This window comes from Phascolarctos cinereus, unplaced genomic scaffold (genome assembly GCF_003287225.1).
Source record: "Phascolarctos cinereus isolate Bilbo 61053 unplaced genomic scaffold, phaCin_HiC Scaffold_4;HRSCAF=312, whole genome shotgun sequence".
Lineage (NCBI taxonomy): Eukaryota > Metazoa > Chordata > Mammalia > Diprotodontia > Phascolarctidae > Phascolarctos > Phascolarctos cinereus.
Window position 1 is genome coordinate 59,342,668 of NW_027555847.1, and position 19,664 is coordinate 59,362,331.

At 42.3% G+C, this 19,664-nt stretch overlaps 2 protein-coding genes across 2 annotated transcripts in view; both read left to right on the top strand.

Annotated features, from left to right (window-relative positions):
- Nucleotides 1–5,783, top strand: part of ALDH1L1 (aldehyde dehydrogenase 1 family member L1) — a 77,305-nt gene extending 71,522 nt beyond the window's left edge. The window contains exon 23 of the mRNA XM_020981150.2: nt 1,329–5,783. Within this exon, the coding sequence (XP_020836809.1) occupies nt 1,329–1,384 (56 nt within the window). The 3' untranslated portion in view covers nt 1,385–5,783. The remainder of the gene's footprint in view (nt 1–1,328) is intronic.
- A 13,336-nt stretch (nt 5,784–19,119) lies between these two features.
- Nucleotides 19,120–19,664, top strand: part of SLC41A3 (solute carrier family 41 member 3) — a 68,055-nt gene continuing 67,510 nt past the window's right edge. Inside the window, exon 1 of the mRNA XM_020981152.2 lies at nt 19,120–19,610. The gene's annotated coding sequence lies outside the window, so the exon portion shown is untranslated. The remainder of the gene's footprint in view (nt 19,611–19,664) is intronic.

The window sequence follows — 19,664 nt, forward strand, 5'->3', positions numbered from 1 at the left end:
AGGACTCTCTCTTCCTTACCTGGGATTAGGAAGACTTGAGTTTAAATACAGCCTCAGATATTTACTATCTGTTTGACTCTGGTCAAGTCATTTCACATCTGACTGTCTCAGTTTCCTCATTTGTAAAATGGGGATAATAATAGCACCTACCTCTCAGGGTTGTTGTGAAGATAAAATGAGATTATATTTGTAAAGTGAATTTTCAAACTTTAAAGCGCTTTATAAATACTACTTTTTATTGTGATGATGGTGATGATGATGATGATGTGAAGTAGAGGTGAGGAGGGATGGATGCATTCCTCCTTACATGAGGGATGGCTGGTACAAATGTGTGGAGATGGGAAATGGAGTCTCAGGAGTAAGGAATGGTGAGAAGACCAGATTGACTGGATCAGAGAAGACAGGAGTACAGTGAGGCTGGAAAAATAGGTGGGGGCCTAACTGTGTATGGCTTTAAAAGCTAAACAGATTTCAGGTATCACCTGAGTGAGGGAAGAGAGAGCAAGAGTACAAGAAAGGGGGAGAGACAGACAGAGACAAATGGAGAAAGAGATAGAGAAGGGAGAAGGGAGGGAGGAGGAGGGAGAAAGAGATAGAGGGAGATGGGGGGAGGAAGGGAGGAGGAGGGAGAGAAAGAGAGGGAGATGGGGGAAGGGAGGGAGGAGGAGACAGAGAAAGAGAGAGAGATGGGTGCAGGAAGGGAGGAGAAGGGAGAAAGAGGTAGAGGGAGTTGGGGGAAGGGAGGGAGAAGGAGGGAGAGAGGAAAGACAGGGGAGTGAGGGAGAGAGAAAAAGAGAGATGGAGTGAAGGGAAGGAGGAGGAGGGAAAGAGGGAGGAGGGAAGGAGAGTTTGTATTACATTCAAGTGGCAATATGAAGCCACGCAAGTTGGCTGAGTAGCAGTCATATCTAAGTGCCTTGAAACCAGAGGCTGTCTCCTTTTTGCCTTTGTATACCCTGGTGCCTTGTAAAAAATAAGTGCTTGAACATTTGCCCAGCTGAATTGGTCCAAGGTCACACAGGCAGTTGGTTAGTGGCAGATTGGAACCTTCCACTTAGGAGGCAGTGTGGTAAATTGGGAAGAGTTCTGCATGTGGACTCAAAGAGATGTGGGTTCATATCCTGGCTCTACCCCTTACTATCTATGGGACCTTGGATAAGGAAGGCATTATCTTTCTGGGCCTCATTTTCCTGCCCCGTAAAACGAGAGAGTTAAACTAGATGGTCTTTAAGGTTCCTTCGAGCTCTACATTTATCATCCCATGGACCCAGGCTGACTGATGTAAAGTCCTTATGAAGTATGTCTGATCTGCGTGTGGTTTCTTGCAGGTGAGGCAGCCCTCAATGAATACCTGAAGATCAAGACGGTCACTTTTGAATACTGAAAGAGAAGCTCCAAGTGAGGAAAAAGAGCCAGGCCCAGTGTTGAGTGAACCCCACTGCCTTCCCCTGCTCTCCCATCCTTCCTAATATGAGTCCCCTGGAGGGAAAGACAAAGAAGAAGGGCTTTCAGTCACCTGCATAATATGCCCAACCTGGGCCCTCCCTTTCCACTGGAGAAACACAACCCACATTTCATGCAGAATTCTGTCTGAGTTCAGGGAGCAAATCAGAAACTTGTTGAAAATTGGAGCACTACCTGGCCTTCTCTCTTGATTGGGATGGAAGGTTAAAAAGAAATTAGCATCTCTCTTCCTATCGTTTCTGGGTGCCTCCCATGATAAGACAGCATCCTGCCTCCAAGAGATCAACCAACTAATAGTACCCATCACTAATGAATACTTGGATGGGAAGGTCAAATACATACTGAGTGTGTTCTTTCCACTGGTACCCACATGGAGGCTGATGGCACCCAGAAGCAATCACACAGAATTTTAGTGCTGAAATTGAAAGGGTTAGAGCTGGAAAAGCCCTTTAAATTTAGACTATGTGAGATAGAAGAGCCTTTAGAACCTAGAAAATGAGAGATGGAAGAAACTCTAGAATATGGAATGCCAGAACAGAAGAGGGACTATCTTTCTATATGACATAGTTTCCATGTTTAGCAACCTCACTCCTCTTCCTCTTCTTCTGAGTCTTCTCCAACTGTATATTGATATTAGATATCAGAATATTAGATGACCTCTATTTTAGAGACCTTAGAAATTACCCAGTCCAACCTTCTATTTCTGTAGATGAGATGATTGAGAAAGTGAAGGGTCATGCAGTGGTAGGTATTCCATTTGGAACTCAAACCCAGATCTTCTGATCCATACTACCTCTTTTTCTACCATGCCATGCTGCCTCCCTAGAAATCCTTACAAAAATCAACTAACCAAGAAGTCATTATTAAAAATCTATTATGTGCACAACACCATTAGAAGCATTAAAGGGAATAAAGGAGAAAGAGAAGAAAATGTGGGTCAAAACGTAAGTGCTCCAAGTAACCAAGAGAAGAAAAAAGGGTAGACTGAAGGAGTCAGTGAAGGCTTCATGGAAAGGCAGATCTTGCAAAACCCTCCATCGTTCAACATGGGAGAATGACCACCTGAAACAAAAATGCAGTACTTTGGTATCATCACCCATATCTACATGACCTTCCCAAATCCAGAGGGCTAGGGACCCCATCTTTCCAGATTGGAGAATTTCTCTCTCTCTATCCCATTTCTCATCCTCTCATCCTTCTCTAAGAAGACTGTCCATATCTTGCACGTTGTTCTCATATATATATATATATATATATATACATACATAGAGAGAGAGCGAGAGAGAGAGAGAACATTCAAGATATCTTCTTCTCTAACCCCTTTCATCTTCTGCTTTTTTGTGTGTGTCTCAGATTCTAGTTGCAAACCCTCATGGCTCTTATACCTTCTTTTTTTACTTTTCTCTAATCATACCCACTGATCTTAGCCGCTCTCATCATATGTTAAAACAATCCTTTTCCGCATACGGAGGCCATGTTCCTGGGCTGGACAAGATGAGGTTCTGGTAGACGTTTCTTGACTCCTCCAAGACACGTTTACTTTTCCCATTCAATTTAATACAATTTCCACTCAACTCAACACGTGTTTATTTAAAAGTTCCTATGTGCTTTGGATTCAAAGACAAAAAACAAAATAATCTCTACCTTCAGGGAGCTTATGTTCTACTTTCTTTCTGCCAGTGTATATGTTACTTCCCATATGCCAAGGAGCCATGTTTTAACCAATGCAGGGACTCCCTTAATTGATGCAAATCACAACTTCTCTATACCTTACCAGATGGTTTTTGTGAATTGCTTTAGTTTTAAAAAAAAATTGTCACCCAGCAACCAACCTTTTTATGAATGTCTCCAAATTGAACTAGACTGATCCTACATAAGATGTGTAATTCACCACTGGGTCCAAACTTGGAGCCTTTCAAGGTTGGTAGGCATTTTTTCCCATCCCAAAGTTCAACCCAAAAAATTCTTGGGCAAATTTATATCCTAAATGTCCAATCAAATAGGTAAAATAATAGAATTCTGAATCCCCCAATATCATTAGACACTTGCACAATCAAATGAAACAAATCAATTCAGGATAGAATTAAGTCAAAAATCATGATCCGTAATTCTAGATGAACTCATAGGAAGAAAGAAACAGGTGTGATTGGAAATACCCTACTTGATCGTTCCATGAAGCCACAGGTGTTTAGAGTTGAAAGGGACCCTGGACATCCTCTAATTCAACCCCTTTCATTTAAGAGAAGGGGAAACTGGGCAGGGATAGTGGAGTTGAAAGAGAACAGGATTGGGAATCAGAGGACCCGGTTCTTGGTTTTTCCACTCACTACTTGTGCCACCCTGGGCAAGTCACTTAAATTCTGTGGGTCTCAATGTTATCACCTCTCAAATGAGAGGGCTAGATTAGTTGTCCTCTTAACTTTCCACTTTAAACCTATTATCCAGTGACCCAAAGAGACTCATGAAGTGGGAGAAGTCAAAGAGACTTTAAAGGAGCATCTAATCCAACTTTCCTCCCATTTTTCAGAAAGAAAAGTGAGACGCATTGAAGTCAGTTGCCAAAGCCCAAGATAACTCAGCTGATAAGTGGCAAAGCAGGGATTTAAATCCTGGTTCTTTGTATCCGCAAACATGGTTCTTTCAGTGTGCATATATGTGTGTGCATGTACACAGACACACACACACTTAACGGGTAGGAACATAGTGAAAAATATAGACTATTCAGCACAGAGGTTAACATTTCTTCCAACTTGTAGATTTAGAAAGAAATTACCCTTATCAAAAATGAAAAATGTTCTAAAATCAGGAGGAGGGGAATAACATAACTAGAATGGGAAAAGGAACTAGCTAGCCAACATTATCAAAAACAAAAACTGGGTCTTGGGAAAAGTGAACAAAACAATCCTTTAGCCAAGCCAACCTTGATAAATACACGATCTCAGAAAATGGTAAGGCCAGAAGGACCAGGGTTATTTTTCAGTCATGTCTGACTCTTTGTAACCCCATTTGGAGTTTTCTTGGCAAACATATTGGAATGGTTTGCCATTTCCTTTTCCAGCTCATTTTACAAATGAGGGAACTGAGACAAACAGGGTTAAGTGACTTGCCCAGGGTGACACAACTGGTAGGTGTTTGAGGCCAGATTTGAACTCAAGAAGATGAGTCTTTCTGACTCTTAAGCCCAACATTCTGTGCTCTATGGTGCCAGCTAGCTGACCGGAAGGACTCTTATTTTCAGGATCATAGGGTCTAAACTGAAAGCTGAAAAAGGCCTGAGAAGTCATCATATCCAATATCCTCATTTTACAATGCAGGAAAATGAGGCCCAGAGAGGTTAAGTCACTTTCCCAAAGTCACACGGATAGTAGGTGGGGCAACCATGCTTTGAACCCAGGTTCTCTGACTCCAAATCTGCTAGTTCAACACCATTGTTATACAAATCAGGAAACTGAGGTCAAAAGAGATGAAGGAATTTATCCAATGTCACACAGTGAATTAATGGCAGAATCAGGATACTTCTAATATACATATGTAAAATATATATAGATGTATATATTAAAAATTATAAAGGCAATATCACAACAATAAATAAAACATTTTCAATTTGCAAAATCACCATAGATATGTACCTACACATATATGTATGTAATGTGTATATAGTCAAGAAATTGGGAAATGACAGTTTTTTTATTTTAAAATTTTTAAATGCCAGAATCTCAGAGCTGAAAAGACCATTAAAAGTCCAACCTTATGCAGGCAGATGATAATCCAGCCACTGTTAACACACTTTTCTGGATTCGTGCAACTGGTCCAGAGTTGACCAGTGAGCTATGAAATAGCTAAATGCCTCTCTAGGGTGTGATGAAGTTAAAATAATCCCCCAAACAAAGCCCCAGGACCAGAGAACCATAGGAGAAAATGAGATCAACCCCAAGCCTGATCCTGCTCATATTTTACAAGGCATTCCCATCCCCTAATACATTTTATGAAACACTTCTAACCTCGATCTTGATGTCAGGCAACATCAAAAGTCAAAAAGAAAATGAAGGTTCACTAGATTGGCCATCTTTAAGGAATATGGTCATTAAAGTACTGCATGAAATTATTACAGTTAAAGGGATAGGGGCTGGATCTAGGGTATCACAGATATAGGGGAACTCCTTGGATAGGGAAGTTCCCTCTGCCAGTGAAAGTTAGCACCTTCCCTTCTGCCTAGAGCAGAGGCCATGGCCTGTAGCTGCCTAAAGTAAGTAAGGCCTGAACCAGATTAAAATGTAATTGGGAAATATTTAATGAAATAAATAAAAATTATAATAGAACACAGATAATGTCAATATGTGCCTTTCTAAGTCAAGATGTGGCAGGCAGGGATCCTTATGTGTACTATTGCTTTTATTTGAGTTGGACACCACTGGCGTAGATGGTTAAGTGCCATACCCAAGATCACATTGCTGGCACGTTTCAGAGGGAGGGCTTGAACCCAAGTCTTTCTGACTTTCAGGCCACCTCCCTATCTACCACATCACATTAATGTCATGCAGACATATTCAAACTGAAGAAGTCTACCTACACTGTCCATAAGCAAAGATTATTCAATATTTAAAAGACAGTCAATATAATTACTCACATGTAGATAGCATTTTGAATGATACAACATAGCAAAATTTATGGGATGCAGCCAAAGTAGTACTTAGGGGGAAATTTATATCTCTAATTGTTGACATCAATAAAATAGAGAAATAGGAGATCAATGAATTGGGCATGCAACTAAAAAAAATTAGAAAAAGAACAAATTAAAAATCTCCAATTAAACACCAAATTGGAGATCCTGAAAATCAAAGGAGAGATCAATAAAACTGAAAGTAAAAAAAAAAAATATTGAACCAATGAATAAAACTAGAAGCTGCTTTTATGAAAAAAAAATGGATAGACCATTGGTTAATATGATTAAAAAAAGAAAAGAAGAATGAAGTCTACAAAAATTTTCATGTGCCTCATCTTAGCAGCTCCTCACAAAAGTCTTTGGAGGTAAATAATACAAGTACTATTATCCCCATTTCACAGATTAAAAAACAGGCAAAAGTGATGATAAAATGGGTTTGCCTAAGGTCATGTGCCTAGTGAATAGCAGATCTCATTTCAAATCCAGTGTTTCACATATAAGAAAAATAAGAATTAATATTAGCAAGAGAGGCTGGCATAATGGACTGAGTGCTGGCCATGGAATCAGAAAGAACTGGCTTTGTGGCCATGGAGAAGTTATTTAACCTGTTGGTGCCAAGGGGGGGCTCTCTAAGACTTCAAGTTACAGCATCTGAGTTAGTGGAGGGACTGTCCACACTGGGAACTTCCTACATTAGGAAACTCCAGTATGGACTTGTAGAAAAATAGATAGTCAATAATCCTGAGTTCTCACTACAGATTTTAGAAACTTCGGACCATAAGTTTAGATCTGGAAGGGACCTTACAAGTCGTATAGTATGAGCCCCTTATTTTATAGGTGAGAAAACTGAGACCCAAAGTGGTTGAATAGCTTGACTAAGGTCAAACAGATAGTAAGAGACAAAAACCAAGATTCAAACCCAGGTCCTCTGACTTCAAATACAGAACTCATTCTACTGCACCATGATACTTTATGTGGAAATGTCCTCCAAAGGAGAAACCAGAGAGAATTGTTCTCTGCCCTCCCCCCCCATTACTTAATTTAGCATTAGAAGAATTTGTCAACTCCATCAAATAGGAAAACAGAACCATAGACAGAGCATAATAGAAGGTCCCAAAGCCCCAGTCTATGAGAAATGACGAATTTTTCTAAATATAAGTATGGTCCAAGGGATCATGAAGAATCAGACATGACTTAATGACTGAACAACTAAATCTAGAACTAAATATGCTAAGCAGAGGGCCACAAAGCTACCGAAGGAAGGGTAAACTGGCCTAGGTCAGAAACAAAAAAGATCAAAGTTTCTGTGCCAATTAGTAGTGAGATTAGGCCTGTGAATGGCCAAGCTGGAAGAGAGAGGAGAGGAGAGGAGAGGAGAGGAGAGGAGAGGAGAGGAGAGGAGAGGAGAGGAGAGGAGAGGAGAGGAGAGGAGAGGAGAGGAGAGAGAGGAGAGGAGAGGAGAGGGGAGGAGAGGAGAGGGGAGGGAGGGAGGGGAGGGAGGGGAGGGGAGGAGGGGAGGGGAGGGGAGGGGGGGGAGGGGAGGGGAGGGGAGGGGGAGGGAAAGAGAGAGCTAGATGCTGCCAAAGAGACTGAAAATGCCCAGAAGAAAGCAAAATAAGTCAAATTACACTGTAGCATAAGCCAGATAAGGAACATTTATCAAAGAATATTCCAAATTGATGAGGTCTAGTTCCAACCAGCCCCTAGGTGACATAGATGTGAAAACAATTATTATACACTAACTAGAACTGTTTTCTTATTCTATTTGTTCTTCATTTCATTGGTACTGGGAGAATTAAGTGTCGGGCTCCTTATCCTGGTATTCAAAGCCTGCTGTGATTTAGTTCCAATTGGTCTAGCCTTTCATGTGTATTCTTTCCAGCCATGCCTGACCACTCCCTACTCTCTGATCTCAGCCAGCCGCTTCCTACCTTGCTGCTTTTGACACCAATCCCCCAACATAGAATGGTCTCCTCTGATGTTTCTGCCTATTCAGATCCCTCTTTTCTTTCAAGGCCCAGATTGGGTGACTCCTACTAGGCAAAGCACCAAGATACAGTGGGGAAAAGTTCTGGCTCTTCTGTCAAGAGGATATGGATTCAAATCCTCCCTCTGACATGTACTACCTGTATAATTTGGGGCAAGTCCCTTTACCTTCATTGGCCTCATTTTCCTGAACTATGAAAAGAAGTAGATAGGTGGTACACCACGCCTGGAGTCAGGAAAACCTGAGTTCAAATCTGACCTTGGACACTTACTAGCTGGGTGGCCCTGGGCAAGTCACTTAACCCTGTTTGCCTCACTTTCCCTCATCTGTAAAATAAGCTGGAGAAGGAAATAGCACACCACTCTAGAATCTTTGCCAAGAAAACCCACAATGGGGTCATGAAGAGTCAGGTACAACTGAACAACAAAAACTCTGCTTTTTAAAAAATATTTTTTATTTTTTCCCCAATTATGTTTAAACAATTTTTAACATTTTTTTAACGTTTTGAGTTCCAAACTCTCTCCTTCCCTCCCTTAGATTTGACATAGGTTATGCATGTTCAACAGCTGTGTTTTTAAGAGACTTTTTAAAAATGTCGAATAATACGGAAATACGTTCTGCATTACTTTACATGTATAATTGATATCATATTGCTTGCTTTCTCACTGGATGGGGAAGGGACTAGTGGTAGAGAATTTGGAACTCAAAATGTAAAAAAAGATGAATGTTATAAATAAATTAGAAAGATAAACAAGGAACTGGAAAGCTACCCTGCTTCATCCATTTATACGTCTGACTAGCCTTACTGACAGGGGGACAGTGAATACACACAGGAATAGACTGTGAACCAATTCCTCATTATTTACATATTGAGCAACTCTATTCACCACAGACAGGGTGATATAAATGAAACCTTGAAAACTATTGAGTCATTTCCAGTCCCCAAAAATAAACAAGGTAAAAACCAGAAGCAAAGGTCAGTGTACCCACACAAATGTGTATATATAAAAAAAAAACAACTCAGGTGGAAAATTACTTTGATAGACATACTATCAGTGAGCTGACGCCCTGTCCCAAAGCAGGCACTAACCCCAGCTATGGTCCATAGGACTGGAAGAGGAAGGAAGATACAATAGACACTACAATATCCCCTGGTGGCTGCCTTCCCTGTAAGTCACTGGCACAGGCTCTGGGACCTTGTGCAAGTCTCTTCCCTGTTTTGTGCCTCAGTGTCGTCATATATAAAAGAAGGAGAGTAGACCTGATTGAGGGCTTTTAACCTTTTTGTATGTCCTGGACCCCTTTGGCAATTCGATAAAGCCTACGGACCCCTTCTCAGAATAAGGCTTTTAATTGCATAAAATAAAACACACAGAGTTACAACAGAAATAATTATATTGAAATATTTTTTAAAATTCACGTACTCCAGGTTAAGAAAGCTCTTTTAGCTCTAAGCGCTATAAGGCTATAATTAAAACAGCTGCAGCTATACCCTTCTCACTGCTCCAAAGGCTTACTTAGATTAGTCCCCTCTCTACTAAATCAATTTTGTCTAAAGGTCAAAAGTCTCATATTCACCAGGAATAATAATTGTTCTTCCTGCTCCTTAAAAACCATAGCTAAATGCTGCCTCTACACATCAGCATGACATTTTCAGAGTCTTCATAGGCGACTTGGATTCCATTGTTCTGCAGTTTCCCCTCATCATTTCTCCGATATTCCTCTCCTTTGGTTTCTCCCACCCTCAAACCACCCACAGAAGGTGAGGGATATGGGACTTCTCTGGTGCCAAACAGGGATATCTGTTCCTGATTCCCCTGAGCCATCCTCTTGACCATAGATAGCCCTTTCAATCTATCAAACACTATCCCTGTCCCCACTTCTGCATACAATCCAAAATCTCCTGCGCTTCATTCTCTTTGCTGAAGCCTACCTGCACAGCAGCAAATCGGTCCTGTTGTTGCCATGGAAACTGGGGGGGGGGGACACCAAATAGTATGAGGAATGAGGCATGGAAAGCTGGGCAAATCCTTCAGCTTAGAAGTGGTCCTCACTGGGGGTCAGGGTTCAATTCCAGAGACATGACAAATGGCCCACTTGACAAGTCGCCCCTACAGAGATGTGAAGTCTGGCCAAAGCTGACTTCTGGAGTTGAGGAGTGAGGGAAAATTCCGCTCGCATTGGAGCTTATCCAAAGGAAAGGACAAAAAAAAGAAAAACTGGTCATTAACATAAAAAACCAGCTTGCTTTCCCCATTGCTCTTCAACTGTGGTCCCAGCTAGGATGGGTGGTCCAGTGCCTGGAAAATTGTAGATGCTTAATAAATGTTGATTGATTGATCAGTCCAGGTCTTGGGTTACCTCCCACTTCTAAAAGAATGTAAGCTCCTCGAGGGCAGGAGCTATACCACTTTTGTATTTATACCCTCAGAGTCTAATATAAACCTGACACATAATAGGTACTTAATAACTGTTTGTTGCCTGTGAATGATTCTGGCTGCCACATATATTCTCACTATTTCGGTCTTCTCACAGTAAAGTAGCTGCCATTGTGTCTGTCTTTGCCTGGTCCTTTATTACTTCCCTCCATGCTGATTCTAACCCCCCTATGACCTTTTGGCCCTTTCTGTCATAGCTTATACAGCCGAAGCTTTATAGGTACCTAATGAGGCACCCCAGTTACATGCAGTTTACAAGTTTTCACTTACCAGAAATTTCAAGGCATACAACGGCATCTTCAGTTTGAAGAGTTGGTCTATGAGAGCAGTATCAATGACTAAAAGCTGCTGAAATAATCCAGGAAGAACTGGAAGCCTTCTTCCTGAAGATGACTACCCAAAGGTGAAGCAGGTAGAGTGATATAGAAGAAACAACATTGACTCAAATTTGAGGACCCAAATTCCAATCCTGATGACGCCATTTGCCACTGTGGACCAATCACTTTGTCTTCCTGGGCTCAGTTTCTTCATCTTGTAATATGAAAGAGATTGAATTAGATGGCTTCTGAGGTTCTAGACAGCTATAGATGGATGATTCCAATGGGCATTAAGACCTATTCATTCATATTATTGTTTGGCATGATAAAGAAACTTGCCCTAAGGAAAAGAAAGACTTTTTGGCTACCAAAGAAACATATGCTTTGTTGCTAGACTGGTTCAAATGGACACAGGTGATGAAATTTTCCTAAATTAGTTTAACTGGTGTTCCTAGATGGAGCAGTGGGAAGAATCAGAGAGGACTTGGGGTGGCATCTCGGCTCTGCTACTTCTGACTTAAGTGACCTTGGGCAAAACCTCACTGGGCCTCAGTTTCTTCCTCTGTAAAATGAGAGTGTTGGATGAGGTGATCGATAAGGTTCCTCCCAGTTCTAAATCCATGATCCCACTGAAGATAAGTAACCCTGAGAAGTGAATAACTAATGGGAAATGGCAGGGTCTTATCTTGCGGCTATTGCATGTGAATTCTCCAGTAAATTCTCCCTCTATGTGAGAAGAGTTATCCTTCCTTCTTGCTAAAGCTAATCCCCCTACATTTGCCCTTCATCCCACAACTTATGTTTGGGAAACCAGTCAGGGGAACATAGGGAATTGGGGGCCATGCTGAGGCAGAGAGGTAGCAGTAGTTCACTTTGTTTCTCCAAAAAGTCTGCTTCAGCTAACTGTGTTTCCATCAGCAGCACCGCCATTGACTTGGCTTCCACTGTCCAAAACGTTGGCACTAGCTTTGGCTCTTCCCACTCCCTGCCACTCACATATCCAATTCATAAAACATTCTCTCAGTTCTAAGACTAGGATCTCTCTCAAATCCATCTCCCTGTGGGGGGGGGCACCCCAATTAGAGCAGCTAGGTAGTACAGTGGATAAAGTCTCGAACTTGGAGTCAGGAAGATGTGGGTTCAAATCCGGATTCAGAAATTTACGGACTGTGCGACCCTAGGTAAGTCACCTAATTTCCCTCAGCCTCTGTTTCCTCATTTGTAAAATGGGGGTAATAACAGCACCTACTTCACAGAATTGTTATGCTGATCAACTGAGATAATATCTGAAATGCATTATAAGCCTTAAAATGTTCTATAAATACTTTTATTGATTTCATTGCTATCATCTAACTCTGGGCCCTCTTTAGTCTAAGTACCTCCTGCCCCAGTCTGGGACAATAGCACTTAACTGGCCTATCATTCACATACTATTTTTAATAATCATTTTAATTAATTTAAATTAATAATTTAATAATTATTTTAATAAGTATTTACTATGTGACATCTCCTCCTACTAGAATATAAGTTCTGTGAGGGCCTTGAATGTGGCAGCTAAATGTTATATGTCCCTCAGAATTTAACATGGTGCCTTGCATACTTAGCAGTGAGTGCTTAATAAAAGTCTAGTTAAATTAATGAAAAGAAAAAGGGTTTGGGTTTTGAATCATTTAGGAAGGGCTATAATTTTTTAAAGATAATACTGGTACTGTAAGTGATGAAAGATTTAATAAAGACAAGGGATAAAGATTTACATATTTAATTCAATCAATAGGCATTAGGGAGCCACTGAGACCTCTCTATCTCACAACAGCTAGGTGAGGCTGGTGGGAAAAGCTTTGACTTTTACAGAAGAGGAAATTGAAGAGCAGGGGTTAATAAGTCACCAAGTTCCTAAAGGCTTGGTCTGATTATTGCCTGTAGGGTAAAAGACAGAGCGTCCTCAAAATGTCAGTGCTGTTTTAAATAGTACTGAGGAAGAGCAGCTTCAAAACTTTATAAGCACTGCAACAGAGGTGACACTATACGTAAAGGGAGTTTCATGAGGATTCCCACAAAGAGGTGAAAAGACATCCAGCACTGAGGAAGAGTTGCATCGTCCCTTTGCCATATGTGCTGCAAGCTTGGCCACACTTTCCCTCAGATTCTGTATGTCACAGGCTGGGGGGCTGGGGGTGGGGTAACAACTGTCAGACCATAGTAAATATCTATTTCTAAAAACTACTTGAATCAGGCTGATGGCTGTCACTCATACTTAAGAGCCAGGGAACAAGAAACCCACCAGCTCCTCAGGGCTTCTCCTAGACTTATGGGATGAGCCATAGCTGAGCTCTGAGGACCCCTCTGGCAGCACAACTCAGGGTGCAGGGAATAATTCCAGATCGTGTGCTCCACAGGACAATAGAATTTTAGTCTAGAAGGAACCTTGGAGATCATCTCGTGCAAATATTTTATTTCACAAAAGAGGAAAGTGACTAGCCTAAGGTCACATAGCTAATCGGAAAGCAGCCAAGATTTCAAAACCAGGCTTTCTGACTCCAATTATAATTATTTTTCTACCAAATGTGAAGTAAATGTTATGTTTTTCCACATCATTTCATGGCCCTGATTTGCCTGGCCTGCTTAATTTTTTTTTCTTTTACAATTTCAGGAATAGACATCAGACTATAAATAACCAGAATACTAACATCTAAGGTGTTTTTTGGCTTGTTTGTTTTATATTGAAGGAAGTGGTGAATAATCTGTTGTGCTTAACAAATGGGTTTTGTTCTCAATGGTATCACTGAAGTCATGTGGGTAGTTGGGGTGGAATTCACCATACGTCTGCCTTCTGGACTAACTTTCCTGATATATCCTTAGCATTTTCTTCTCACCTGTGTTGAGGGGTGGGAGGTGGCAGGGAAGGGGTATGGATGGAATTAAAGGAAAGGAGAAATGGAAAAGAATTAGAAAACAGTAATAATTGACATCCCCAAAGGGTTGGTCTGATTATTGCCTCTAGGATAAAAGACAGGGTTTCCCCAAATGTTAGTTCTGTTTTAAGGTTTAGTAGCTTAAAATAGCCTAAGACTTTTGGGACACACTGTATAAATTACTCTGTTTGGCATTTTTAGGCCCTTTTATAATCCAGCTCCAAACTACCTTTCTATACCAACTCTCCTTCACACACCTTACGTTCCAAGAAAATTGGCTTACTTACTTTCCCCCATACACAACATTCCATCTCTCTTCTCTGTGGGAGGCTATATAGGCTATCCCCCAATGCCTAAAATATGATCCCTGCTCATCCTCTATAAAGCACAGCTCAGATGCCACTTCCTATTGGAGGCCTTTACTGATGTCCCTGATTGACAGCAGACTTTGCCCCCAAATGATACTGTATTTACTCTATAAATATTTTGTAGCTGGCTAGCTGTGTGTACATCATTTTCCCCTAGAGAATGTAAGCTTCGTGTAGCCAGGAACAGTGCATTTTTGTCCTCCTAACCCTAGCACATAGTAGGTATTTAAAAAGTATTTGATGATATTTTTAGCATTTTTCAATACTCCAATGTGCCAAACAATCTATGGTCTCCTCAGTGTGGACATTCCTTCCATTGATGAAGATCGTCCCTCACCTGGTCCTCCTATTCTGTGCTACTCTTGCCCAAATCCCCCCATATATTTGCCACAGGGGGCCCAATCATCATTCTGAAGATTTCCTCATGCTCTCTTGACAATGAATAGATCAATACCAAGGGGACACGCAGGCTGTCCATTGGTTAGCCCTTACTCCCACCATGCGATGACCAATTCATCTTTTTTATAGTCACTTATTTCTCAGGTGACATACTTTATACCACTTCTCCTGCATAATGTTTTATTTGAAATGTGTTTTAGCTTGTTTCTACCCACCATGCTTTCCTCATTGTCCTTTGAGTCGGTTGGTAAAAAAAGTATTGACTGAGCACTTACTATATGTTTTAGGCACTGTGCTATGTATAAGGGATACAAAGAAAGGCAAAAACAGTCCCTGCTCTCAAGAAGCTTACATTCTAGTAGAGGGTAGAGAGAACATACAAATAAGTCTGTATCATAATCTAGATGACAGACATTCTTTATCAGCTTGGTTTTTCTGGTATGGATAGTTAGACTGAACCCTTGAGTAAGGACCATAGAGAGTCCAAATAGAAGAAGGGTTCCCCACAGATGGTGAGGTCCTCAAAATGCTCACACTGGTGAAGGACATTGACTTTCATATCAAGACCTGAAACATTTTGCTGAGGTCTGTGTAGGAATTTGTGTGTGATTCTTCCATGAGGCAGCTAGGTGGCACAGTGGATAGATTGCTGGGCCTAGAGTCAGGAAAACTCATCTCTATGAGTTCAGATCCAGTCTTGGGCACTTGCTACTTGCGTGACCCTGAGCATGTCACTTAACTCTATTTGCCTCAGTTTTCTCATCTGTAAAACGAACTGGAAAAGGAAATGGTAAACCACTCCAGTATCTTTGCCAAGAAACCCACAAATGGGGTCACAAAGAGTCAGATGTGACACAACTTCTGTAAGCTGTGAGCTCTGAAAGTTCAATTTTGTGCATAAGCTGTATTTGTTGTGAACACACAAAAGTCATCAGTGGGTACCTGGCTTCAGCACTTACAACTTGTATGATTCTGGGCAAGTTACTTTGGTTCAAGGGGTCTCAGTTGCCTAATTTGTAAAATTGGAGGGTTGGATGAAATTATCGCTCAAGTCCTCTCCAGCTCCAACTCCCATAATCCAATTTTATTACAAGACTTTTGCTCACATCTTTAGCATACCTTTTGAAACTGTGGGAAGATGAAGTTTAATGATTAATAAATCAAATACAGAAGTGCTTAGTGGATACATTTTAGAAGTGTATTCTGTTACACAAGAGGCAGCATGCTCTTATGACTAATTTTCAAAGGAAAAAATACAAGTTACCAACAATCATTCAGTTAGTGAGAATGGGAGGAGGTTATGGGAGGGACAAGTTAATTTTTTTTTTGCTTTTTTTTTTGATGAAGCTATTGGGGTTAAGTGACTTGCCCAGGGTCATACAACTACGTAAGTATCAAGCAGCTGGGGTTTGATTTGAACTCAGGTCTTCCTTACTCCAAGGCTGGTGTTCTATCCAGTGTTTCACCTACTTCCCCCGGGTTAATTTTTTTTAAAAAATACTTGGGGGGAAAGGCAGGTACTTATGAGATGATTAGCAATAGCAACAATAAAGAAAGTAGATTAATTTTAATGCTTAGTCAAGTAAAATGCAGAAGGGTTAACCTTAAAATGAATGCATTTTAGGAGAGCAGTTCAAGAGGAGTGATGGCATTGTGGCTAGAATGGTAGCCTCAGATCCAGGATGACCTGGGTTCAAATCCCACCCCTGGCATGCACTGATCATGTCACTCTGGAATAGCTTTTCGACTTCCCAGTGTTTTAGGCAGCTCTCAAGTTGCTTTGGTAGAGAGAGTTCCCTCACTCAGGGAATTCCCTATACCAGGGAAATCATAGGTACTTATCTCTGTTTATTCAGCAATGCTGAAACTACAATAATAATAATCACTACACAAAACTATCCCTAGGGACATATATTTAGAGCTGGAGGGGACCACAGAAATCATCTAGTCTAATCTTTTCATCTTGAGGAAATTGAGGCTTAGACAATTTAAGTGACTTGTCTAAGGTCACACAGGTTACAAGTGGTAGGAGTGGGATTTGAACCCTTGTCCTCTTCATTGATCTTTCCATTGAACCACACTGCCTCTAGTTATGTGCTGTTTGTGTTCACCCAGTAAAGATGTTATTTAACCCCAATATGTTAATATGTTAACATTAATAAGATGTTAATATGCTAATGTTACTTAAACCTGAAAGAAGAAGAGGGAAAAGGAGGAGGAGGAGGAGGAGGAGAAGAAGAAGAAGAAGAAGAAGAAGAAGAAGAAGAAGAAGAAGAAGAAGAAGAAGAAGAAGAAGAAGAAGAAGAAGAAGAAGAAGAAGAAGAAGAAGAAGAAGAAGAAGAAGAAAAATAAATCTTCCTAGAATGCTATAGCTGCACAGGTGATGATGAAGTCAAGTACTTGGCAGTGGCAAAAGAGATAGAATTAATAAGGTCTGGCAGCTGATTAGTCTCCTGAGGTGAAGGAGAGGAGAAGAGTCAAAGCTCATGTTGAGGTTTGGGGCATGGGTGGTTAAGTAGATGAGGATGCCACCGACAAAGACACGGATTTGGTGGTAAATATAGTCATTTTGGTTTTAGACATGCTGAAGGTGAGGGGCCAGTGGGAAATCCAGAGAGGGGAGAGAGAGAGAGAGAGAGAGAGAAAGAGAGAGAGAGAGAGAGAGAGAGAGAGAGATCCCGTAGGCAATCTAGAGTTCAGGAGACAGAAAGGAGGGCTGAAGAAGTGTTCAGTTGAACATGGAAAGTCTTGAATGCCCATATACATTGGACTTTTAATTTGTAGACAATGAGAAGCCAGTAAGGTTTTGCAGAGCATTGAGAAGCTAGTCAGAGGAGAAGCAGAGGCAGCAAATGTGGCCAGCTTTTTCTAGGGGTTTGACTGAGAAAGGAAAGAGAGATATAGAACAATAGTTTAAGGGGGTGGGAGGTTCTTTATCTGAGCATTCCCTCATTGTTATATGCCTATGAAACCTGGACAGTCTACCAGCGCCATGCCAGAAAACTGATCACTTCCATTTGAATTGTCTTAGGAAGATTCTGAAGATCACCTGGCAGGATAAGGTATGGGATACTGAGGTAAACTGCCAAGCATGCAGAAAGTGCAGATCCTATGGACTGGCCACTTTGTTGGAAACTCAAACTTAACATTTGCCTAAAAGACTATTATACAGAGAACTCACACAAAGCAAGTGCTCACATGGAGGTCAGAAGGAGTGATACAAGGACACTTTCAAGGTCTCTCTGAAGAACTGTGGAATAGATTGTGAGACATGGGAGACAGTGGCGTATGACTGTCCAACATGGCATGCCCAAATCAAAGAAGGTGCTGTACTCTATGGGCAAAGCAGAATTGCAGCAGCTCAGAAGAAACATAAGATATCTCCTCTCCAAAAGTTCATTTGAACTATTTGTGCCTGACCTGTGCTAGAGCCTTCCAAGCTCATACTGGTCACATCAGCCACAGTTGGACACATTGTACCTTGACCCTGACATGATGATGTAATTGTGGTCCTTTTATATTTTTCACTAATTCATGTGCCATGTTTTAAATTCCTCTGCTAGATTTCATTTCTGCAAAGGCAGAGGCATGATGTAACTTAGGCTTAATCTTTAGATGGTAAGCTCCTGAAGGGCAAGGACAAATTCTTCCCTTTTTACTTCCTCCCTTCCTTCTTTCTTCCTTTCTTCCCTTCTTTCTTCTTTTCTTCTTTTCTTCCTTCCTTCCTTCCTTTCTTTTTCTTTTCTTTCCTTCCTTCCTTCCTTCCTTCCTTCCTTCCTTCCTTCCTTCCTTCCTTCCTTCCTTCCTTTCTTTCTTTCTTTTTCTCTTCCTTCCTTCCTTCCTTCCTTTTTCTCTTCCTTCCTCCTTCCTTCCTTCCTTCCTTCCTTCCTTCCTTCCTTCCTTCCTTCCTTCCTTCCTTCCTTCCTTCCTTCCTTCCTTCCTTCCTTCCTTCCTTCCTTCCTTCCTTCCTTCCCTCCCCAGCATTTAACACAATGCCTGGGCACATAGTAGACATTTGATAAGTGTTTATTGACTGATCTCTTCCTCAGCATATAGGGCATACTTATTCAATTATTATCGAATCAATGAATGTGTGCGTGTTAAGAATGCATACTTTGGTGGAGGCGTTCCGCTCGGAGAAGGTGAACTGAGACCCTGGACACGGTGGTTCCCAGGCAGAAAGATAGCACAGGGTAGGCAGAAGTTCCCTTACTGAGGTTCTTCATCTGGAGAAGGTGAAATGTAAGGGGGGGAAAGTATTCTAATATAGGTGGTTTCCTTTGTAATCCTCTGTATTGGATTTTATACATTTTATTTGTATTTGGAGAAGGGGCCTCCGGGCTTCCGCAGACTGCCCGAGGGGGTCAGCGCGACACAAAGAAGGTGGCATGGGAGGAGCTCGGTCAAGGTTATGGCTGTCCGCCCGGAGAGGCCAGTCCAGCTTCGAGCTCTCCCTGCTCTGGGGTGGAAGGGGCGGGGCGATCTGTCCGTGTCTGGGAAGGAAAGAGCAGGAATGAAAAAGCCCGCGGAGCCCCAGGCCAGGAGCAGTGGGAGGGAGAAAGCGGGGGCTGGCTGCCAGGCGTGGCTTGGAGGCGGGCGCGGTCTCTCCTCTGCCCTCCATTCCCCACCACCTCCCGGAGGCTCCCTGGGCTCGGGGCAGGCTTTGGGTTCTGGTGTGTGGCCCCCTCCATTTGCCCCCCTGGGCTGCGGGCCAACTCTTCCCCTCCTTAACTACGTTTCCCTTTCGGGTCGCCCAGCCCCTGTCCGGCCCTGGGCATCCAGCCCGCCGGACCTCCCGCCTCCCCGGGCCCAGTCCGCAGCCTGAAAGTCGGAGCTGGCCATGCGGGGGCGAGCTCCCGTGGCCCCGCGCGCGACGGGGGCGGGGGCAGGGGTGGGACCGTGGGCGCCAGTTTGGGGCGCCAGCCCCGCATGCTGACGCTAGGGCTCCCCGCGCCCACCGACCCGCCCACTGGCTGCGTACCTGCGGGTGGCTGGAGCAAGGCAGCTGTAGGAGGTGTCTGGCGGCCTCCTGAGCGGACTGGAGTGGAGGGAGGAAGTTTTGGTGAGTGCCCTCGGGCGGGACTAGGGGTGGCTCTAGTGAACCGGAGCTCGAGGG